Raw genomic sequence first — 9414 nt, forward strand, 5'->3', positions numbered from 1 at the left:
ACCTAAAGTTATTTCAAATATCTTTACAAAAGCACTATATGTCAGCAATTATTAAAGGGGTTATTCACCCAAAAATTTTTGTTTCAAATTAACTGGTTCCAGAAAGTGCCAGAGATTTGTCATTTACTTCTATAAAAACATCTCCTGTCTTCCAGCACTTATCAGCTGCCGTATGACCTGCATAAAGGAATGTATTCTCTCCAGTCTGACACAGTGCTCTATGCTGCCTCCTCTGACCCAGACAGGAACTGACCAGAGCAGTAGCAAATCCCCATAGAAAACCACTCCTACTCTCCAGACTGGAAAGAACACACCATTTCCTGTAGGACATACAGCAGCTGATAAGTATTGGAATACTTGAGATTTTTTAATAGAAGTACAATACAGATCTCTGACACTTTCGGGCGCCAGTTGATTTGAAAGAAAAAAAATTGGTGAACCACCCCTTTAATAGCTGTTGGGAGTTGTAGTCAGATAACCACTGCAGCTCAGTCACACTGTTACGCTTTGTGACTTCTTGTTTTCTGATGCTCTGACACAATTCTTCTCACTGCCAAGGCAGATATAAATAAAGCAGCTCGCCCCCTTATCCCAGTACAGCCGCCTCCACCTGTGACAATAAGGCAGGTGCAGAGCAGCAAGTCATCCCAAGAACATGATCACTGGTGACCATGCAGCAGGAAAACTCTTTGTATGTGCATGGTTATGTTGGTCTGAGAGTAGTAGGTGCATGGTTATGTTGGTCTGAGAGTAGTATGTGCATGGTTATGTTGGTCTGAGAGTAGTACATGCATGGTTATGTTGGTCTGAGAGTAGTACGTGCATGGTTATATTGGTCTGAGAGGAGTATGTGCATGGTTATGTTGGTCTGAGAGTAGTAGGTGCATGGTTATGTTGGTCTGAGCATAGTACGTGCATGGTTATGTTGGTCTGAGAGTAGTAGGTGCATGGTTATATTGGTCTGAGAGTAGTACGTGCATGGTTATGTTGGTCTGAGAGTAGTAGGTGCATGGTTATGTTGGTCTGAGAGTAGTACGTGCATGGTTATGTTGGTCTGAGAGTAGTAGGTGCATGGTTATGTTGGTCTGAGAGTAGTACGTGCATGGTTATGTTGGTCTGAGAGTAGTAGGTGCATGGTTATGTTGGTCTGAGAGTAGTACGTGCATGGTTATGTTGGTCTGAGAGTAGTAGGTGCATGGTTATGTTGGTCTGAGAGTAGAACGTGCATGGTTATGTTGGTCTGCGCGTAGTACGTGCATGGTTATATTGGTCTGAGAGTAGTACATGCATGGTTATGTTGGTCTGAGAGTAGTACGTGCATGGTTATGTTGGTCTGAGAGTAGTACATGCATGGTTATGTTGGTCTGAGAGTAGTACGTGCATTGTTATGTTGGTCTGAGAGTAGTACGTGCATGGTTATATTGGTCTGAGCGTAGTACGTGCATGGTTATATTTGTCTGAGAGTAGTACATGCATGGTTATATTGGTCTGAGAGTAGTACATGCATGGTTATGTTTGTCTGAGAGTAGTACATGCATGGTTATATTGGTCTGAGCGTAGTACGTGCATGGTTATGTTGGTCTGAGAGTAGAACGTGCATGGTTATGTTGGTCTGAGAGTAGAACATGCATTGTAATGTTGGTCTGCGTGTAGTACGTGCATGGTTATGTCGGTATGAGCGTAGTACGTGCATGGTTATGTTGGTCTGAGAGTAGTACGTGCATGGTTATGTTGGTCTGAGAGTAGTACATGCATGGTTATGTTGGTCTGAGAGTAGTACGTGCATGGTTATGTTGGTCTGAGCGTAGTACGTGCATGGTTATGTTGGTCTGAGAGTAGTACGTGCATGGTTATATTGGTCTGAGCGTAGTACGTGCATGGTTATATTGGTCTGAGCGTAGTACGTGCATGGTTATGTTGGTCTGAGAGTAGTACATGCATGGTTATGTTGGTCTGAGAGTAGTACGTGCATGGTTATGTTGGTCTGAGCGTAGTACGTGCATGGTTATATTGGTCTGAGAGTAGTACATGCATGGTTATGTTGGTCTGAGAGTAGTACGTGCATGGTTATGTTGGTCTGAGCGTAGTACGTGCATGGTTATGTTGGTCTGAGAGTAGTACGTGCATGGTTATGTTGGTCTGAGAGTAGTACGTGCATGGTTATGTTGGTCTGAGAGTAGTACGTGCATGGTTATGTTGGTCTGAGAGTAGAACGTGCATGGTTATGTTTGTCTGAGAGTAGTACATGCATGGTTATATTGGTCTGAGAGTAGTACATGCATGGTTATGTTTGTCTGAGAGTAGTACATGCATGGTTATATTGGTCTGAGCGTAGTACGTGCATGGTTATGTTGGTCTGAGAGTAGAACGTGCATGGTTATGTTGGTCTGAGAGTAGAACATGCATTGTAATGTTGGTCTGCGTGTAGTACGTGCATGGTTATGTCGGTATGAGCGTAGTACGTGCATGGTTATGTTGGTCTGAGAGTAGTACCTGCATGGTTATGTTGGTCTGAGCGTAGTACCTGCATGGTTATGTTGGTCTGAGCGTAGTACGTGCATGGTTATTTTGGTCTGAGACAGTAGTATGTGCATGGTTATGTTGGTCTTAGAGTAGTACCTGCATGGTTATGTTGGTCTGAGAGTAGTACGTGCATGGTTATGTTTGTCTGAGCGTAGTACGTGCATGGTTATGTTGGTCTGAGAGTAGTACGTGCATGGTTATATTCATCTGAGCGTAGTACGTGCATGGTTATGTTGGTCTGAGAGTAGAACGTGCATGGTTATGTTGGTCTGAGAGTAGAACATGCATTGTAATGTTGGTCTGCGTGTAGTACGTGCATGGTTATATTGGTCTGAGAGTAGTACGTGCATGGTTATGTTGGTCTGAGAGGAGTACGTACATGGTTATTGTTGGTCTGAGCGTAGTACGTGCATGGTTATATTGGTCTGAGACAGTAGTACGTGCATGGTTATGTTGGTGTGAGAGTAGTATGTACATGATTATATTGGTCTGAGACAGTAGTACGAGCATGGTTATGTTGGTCTGAGAGTAGAACGTGCATGGTTATGTTGGTCTGAGAGTAAAACGTGCATGGTTATGTTAGTCTGAGAGTAGTACATGCATGGTAATGTTGGTCTGAGCATAGTACGTGCATGGTTATGTTGGTCTGAGAGTAAAACGTGCATGGTTATGTTGGTCTGAGAGTAGTACATGCATGGTAATGTTGGTCTGAGAGTAGTACATGCATGGTTATGTTGGTCTGAGAGTAAAACGTGCATGGTTATGTTGGTCTGAGAGTAGTACATGCATGGTTATGTTGGTCTGCGAGTAGTACGTGCATGGTTATGTTGGTCTGAGAGCATTATCTGCATGGTTATGTGGGTCTAAGCACACAACATGCACGGTCATGATGGGATTAATGTAGTTCCTAAATAACTATGTCAGGTGAGTGGAGTACATTAAGGGTTATGTGAGGATGAATGTAATATTACCAGGTCTATGTTGGACAGAACATAGTTTATGGGTTGTGTTTAGTGTTGAGCAGACCAGTCAAACTGTTTGGGTTCGGCAACATTTTCCTAGCCTGAACACTCAGCTTCTGATTCCTCGCGGCTGCAGAAGTTGAATGCCGCCTTAGGAAAACATGGATAAAGCCTGTGGCTGTATCCATGTTTCCCAGGACTCCCTAGGGCAGCATCCAACTTCCAAAGCCGCATCTCTTACTTCTCTGAATGAAACGCTTTTGAGTCCAACACTGATGACATAACAGGGCACCCTACAGTCACTGGCCTAGCAGTAGTCGGCATGAAGCCATTGAGGCTAGTGATTGGGCACGGCATTACTGCAGGGAAGTAAAGAAAGGTGGCAGGGAGGATGCTGGTGCTGGCACTGGAAGTAAGGATAAAGCAGGTGAGTATACCATATCATATATATTTTATTACATAGTCCGGACAACCCCTTTAAAAGTAGCACATGTAGGGGGTTGTGCTGGGATGAGTGTAGTATGTGCGGGGTTGTGTTGGAGTTAGTTTATTACATGCAGAGTTGCACTGGGTTGTGTTGTGCAGCACTAGTAGCATATGTAGGACTGTGTTGGGTTGCAATAAAACTAGTAAGTTGAGGGCTGTGTTTAGTGTAATATTTACAGGACAGGGCTTGGGTTATGGTGTAGTGTATGGAGTAGTGTTGTATACCCTGTGTATATCCATTGTTTATGGTGTAGAGTATGGAGTAGTGTTGAATATCCTGAGTATATCCATTGTTTATGGTGTAGTGTATGGAGTAGTGTTGAATATCCTGTGTATATCCATTGTTTATGGTGTAGTGTATGGAGTAGTGTTGTATACCCTGTGTATATCCATTGTTTATGGTGTAGAGTATGGAGTAGTGTTGAATATCCTGTGTATATCCATTGTTTATGGTGTAGTGTATGGAGTAGTGTTGTATATCCTGTGTATATCCATTGTTTATGGTGTAGTGTATGGAGTAGTGTTGAATATCCTGTGTATATCCATTGTTTATGGTGTAGTGTATGGAGTAGTGTTGAATATCCTGTGTATATCCATTGTTTATGGTGTAGTGTATGGAGTAGTGTTGTAAAGAGTTTGTAGAGTTTTTTTTTTTTGTGTGTGTACTATATGCAGTACAGTGTAGAGTACAGTGTCGAGTCTAAATGGCATAGTTTTGTGTATCTAGTGTAGTGTAGGCTTGTATATACAAAGTAGTGTCGTGTAATTTATATGGTATAGTATGTATAGCGTAGTATGACAGTATAGTATGGTTTTACTGTGTAGTGCAGTGGGGTATATACAGTGTAGTGTTGTGTATAATGTGTAGTGCAGGGTATATAGTGTACAGTGTTGTATATGTGTTGTAGTGTAGTGTTGTGCATATGGTGCTCTGTATATGATGTAGTGTACTCTATATGGTGTATTGTGTTGTGCACAAGGTGTAATGCAGTGTGCTATACATAGGGTGTAGTATTATGTATACATTATATTGTAAAGTATAAGGTTCAGTGTAGTGCTGTGTATTTAGTGTGGTGTAATATTATGTACACAGTACTGTGTATATGGTGTAGTGTATACTGTGTAGTGTACTATATACAGTAGTGTAGTATATAGGCTGTTATGCTTTCTAGTGTATACGGTAGTATAGTGTATACAGTGTAGTGTTGTGTATACTGTGTGGTGATGTGTAGTGTATATGGTTTTATGTATACGGTAGTGTAGTGTATACGGTGTAGTGTATATAATAGTGTAGTGTATATGGCAGTGTTATAGATACGGTAGTGTAGTGTTATGTATACAGTAGTGTAGTGGATACAGTGTAGTGTATACAGTAGTGTAGTGTATATGGAAGTGTTATGTATACAGTAGTGTTGTGTATACAGTGTAGTATATATGATAGTGTATATGGCAGTGTTAGGTATACAGTAGTGTTGAGTATACAGTGTAGTGTATATGGCAGTGTTACGGTAGTTTTGTGTATACAGTGTAGTGTATACTGTAGTGTAGCGTATACAGCAGTGTTATGTATACAGTAGTGTTGTGTATATAGTGTAGTGTATACAATAGTGTAGTGTATATGGCAGTGTTATGTATACGGTAGTGTTGTGTATACAGTGTAGTGTATATGATAGTGTAGTGTATATGGCAGTGTTATGTATACAGTAGAGTAGTATACGATACTGTAGTGTATACGGCAGTGTTATGTATACGGTAGTGTAGTGTATACTGTGTAGTGTACACAATAGTGTAGTGTATACAGTGTAGTGTATACAGTGAAGTGTTGTGTATACTGTGTTGTGTTGTGAAGTGTATACTGTAGTGTACACAGCAGTGGTATGTATACAGTAGTGTAGTGTATATGGCAGAGTTATGTATACGGTAGTTTAGTGTATACAATGTAGTGTATACAGTACTGTAGTGTATACTGCAGTGTTATATATATGGTAGTGTAGTGTATATGGTGTATTGTATACGATAGTGTAGTGTATATGCTGTAGTGTATACGATAGTGTAGTGTAAACACTGTAGTGTATACAATAGTGTAGTGTATACGGCATTGTTATGTATACGGTAGTGTAGTATATATGGTGTAGTGTTTCTGTTAGTGTAGTGTATACGGCAGTGTTATGTATACAGTAGTATAGTGTATATGGTGTAGTGTATATGATAGTGTACTGTATAGGGTAGTGTAGTGTATACGGCAGTGTTATGTATATGGTAGTGTAGTGTAATATATACAGCAGTGTTATGTATACCGTAGTGTAGTGTATACGGTGTACTTTATACAGTAGTGTAATGTATAAGGCAGTGTTATGTATACTGTAGTGTAGTGTATATGGTAGTGTAGTGTATACAGTAGTGTTATGTATAGTGTAGTGTATACGGTAGAGTAGTGTAGTGTATACGGCAGTGTTATGTACATGGTAGTGTAGTGCATACGGTGTAGTGTTGTGTAGTGTATACGGCAGTGTTATGTATATGGTATTGTAGTGTATACGGTTGTTTAGTGTTTAATTTAGAGTAGTGTATACTGCAGTGTTATGTATACAGTTATTTAGTGTATACGGTGTAGTGTATACAGTAGCGTAGTGTATACAATAGTGTACTGTATACTGCAGTGTTATATACATGGTAGTGTATTGTATATGGTGTAGTGTATACGGCAGTGGTATGTATATGGTAGTGTAGTATATACAGCAGTGTAGTGTATACCATAGTGTAGTGTATACCACAGTGTTATGTATTACGGTACAGTAGTGTAGTGTATATAGTGTTACGTATACGGTAGTATAGTGTAAACAGTGTAGTATATACGATAGTGTAGAATAGACAATAGTGCAGTGTAAATGGTAGTGTAGATTATACAGCAGTGTTATGTATATGGTACTGTAGTGCATACAGTGTAGTGTTAAGTAGTGTATATGGCAGGGTTATGTATACGGTAGGGTAGTGTAGTGTATACGGTAGTGTAGTGCAGTGTATACTGTAGTGTATACGGCAGTGTTATGTATACAGTAGTGCAGTGTATATAGTGTAGTGTATACAGTAGTGTAGTGTATACTGTAGTGTTATGTATACGGTAGTGTAGTGTATACAGTAGTGTAGTGTACATAGTGTAGTGTATACGTCAGTGTTATGTATACAGTAGTATATATAGTGTAGTGTATACGGCAATGTTATGTATACGGTAGTGTAGTGTATACAGTAGTGTAGTGTATATAGTGTAGTGTATATGGCAGTGTTATGTATACGGTAGTATAGTGTATATGGCAGTGTAGTGTATATAGTGTAGTGTATACTGTAGTGTAATGTATACGGCAGTGTTATGTATACGGTAGTGTAGTGTATACGGCAGTGTTATATATATGGTAGTATAGTGTAGTACATATGGTGTAGTGTTGTGTAGTGTATACGGTAGTGTTATGTATAAGGTAGTGTAGTGTATATAGTGTAGTGTATACGGCAGTGTTATGTATATGGTAGTGTACTGTATACAGTAGTGTAGTGTATATAGTGTAGTTTATACGTCAGTGTTATGTATACGGTAGTGCAGTGTATATAGTATAGTGTAGTGTATATAGTGTAGTGAATACAGCAGTGTTATGTATACGGTAGTGTAGTGTATACGGCAGTATTTTGTATACGGTAGTGTATACAGCAGTGTTATGTATATGGTAGTGTTGTGTATACGGAAATGTTATGTATATGGTAGTGTAGTGTATACGGTAGTGTAGTGTATACAGTGTAGTATATACGGTAGTGTAGAGTATATAGTGTAGTGTATACAGTGTAGTATATACAGAAGTGTAGTGTATATAGTGTATATAGTGTAGTATATATGGTAGTGTAGTGTATATAGTGTAGTGTAGTGTATACAGTGTAGTATATACTCTAGTGTAGTGCATATAGTGTAGTGTAGTGTATACAGTGTAGTATATAGTGTAGTGTAGTGTATATAGTGTAGTGTATACAGTGTAGTGTAGTATATACAGTAGTGTAGTGTATATAGTGTAGTGTAGTGTATATAGTGTAGTGTATACAGTGTAGTGTATATAGTGTAGTATATACGGTAGTGTAGTGTATATAGTGTAGTGTAGTGTATACAGTGTAGTATATACGGTAGTGTAGTGCATATAGTGTAGTGTATACAGTGTAGTATATACGGTAGTGTAGTGTATATAGTGTAGTGTATACAGTGTAGTGTAGTATATACAGTAGTGTAGTGTATATAGTGTAGTGTAGTGTATATAGTGTATACAGTGTAGTATATACGGTAGTGTAGTGTATATAGTGTAGTGTATACAGTGTAGTATATACGGTAGTGTAGTGTATACAGTGTAGTATATACGGTAGTGTAGTGTATATAGTGTAGTATATACGGTAGTGTAGTGTATACAGTGTAGTATATACGGTAGTGTAGTGTATATAGTGTAGTATATACGGTAGTGTAGTGTATACAGTGTAGTATATACGGTAGTGTAGTGTATACAGTGTAGTATATACGGTAGTGTAGTGTATATAGTGTAGTATATACGGTAGTGTAGTGTATACAGTGTAGTATATACGGTAGTGTAGTGTATACAGTGTAGTATATACGGTAGTGTAGTGTATACAGTGTAGTATATACGGTAGTGTAGTGTGTTGCGGGCACATTCCTGCACTCCCCCCTCCTCCCGTGTTGTATATTCCCGTCACGTCCAGTCCGGTTGAGGTGTCACAATATATCACACACTATGTACAATGTCTCCGCCTGTCCCCGGTACCGGTGAGGAGCCCCGGGAGGTAACACTCACCCACTCCATATTTCTCTTCTTCAGTTGGGGTCCACATCGTCCCGGCCGCCCGAGGGTGAGATCACAGCGGCCGGAGCATGAAGGGTGCGGGGTCACCCGGACTGGCGGCCAGCGGGGGGCCCCAAGAGTGCCGGAGGGGCCCGGGAGAGCCGCATGTCCTTCGCCCTGTGTACACGCTGTTACTGGGGGATGATGCACCGACAGCAGCGGGAGGAGGAGAGGGAGGAGCGGGGGGGACGGCGGCGGCGGCCAGGAGAGGAGGGGGAGAGGAGGGCAGAGAAGGAGAGGCCCGGCAGCCCCCGCCGCCTCCCGGACTGGTACAGGTGTCTGTGGAGATAGATGGATGGATACAGCACCTGCTACGGAATACACAGCGCCCCTCCCCCGTGTGCTATATACACAGCACGGGCTGTACACAACTATATATAACACACTATACCATTATCCCCCCCTACTATATATAACGCACTATATATACCATTATCCCCCTCTACTATATATAACACACTATATATACCATTATCCCCCTCTACTATATATAACACACTATATATACCATTATCCCCCTCTACTATATATAACGCACTATATATACCATTATCCCCCTC

General features: G+C 40.6%; 1 protein-coding gene across 2 annotated transcripts in view; it reads right to left on the reverse strand.

Annotated features, from left to right (window-relative positions):
* DOCK3 (dedicator of cytokinesis 3) overlaps positions 1-9089 on the reverse strand; it is a 150582-nt gene extending 141493 nt beyond the window's left edge. The window contains exon 1 of one of the 2 annotated variants that reach the window (XM_069966557.1): positions 8807-9087. In XM_069966557.1, the coding sequence (XP_069822658.1) occupies positions 8807-8843 (37 nt within the window). In that variant the 5' untranslated portion in view covers positions 8844-9087. Of the gene's footprint in view, positions 1-8806 lie in introns of both variants that reach the window. The other variant, XM_069966559.1, reaches the window with a different exon arrangement.
* Positions 9090-9414: the final 325 nt, after the last annotated feature.

The sequence above is a fragment of the Dendropsophus ebraccatus genome, chromosome 4, assembly GCF_027789765.1.
Source record: "Dendropsophus ebraccatus isolate aDenEbr1 chromosome 4, aDenEbr1.pat, whole genome shotgun sequence".
Lineage (NCBI taxonomy): Eukaryota > Metazoa > Chordata > Amphibia > Anura > Hylidae > Dendropsophus > Dendropsophus ebraccatus.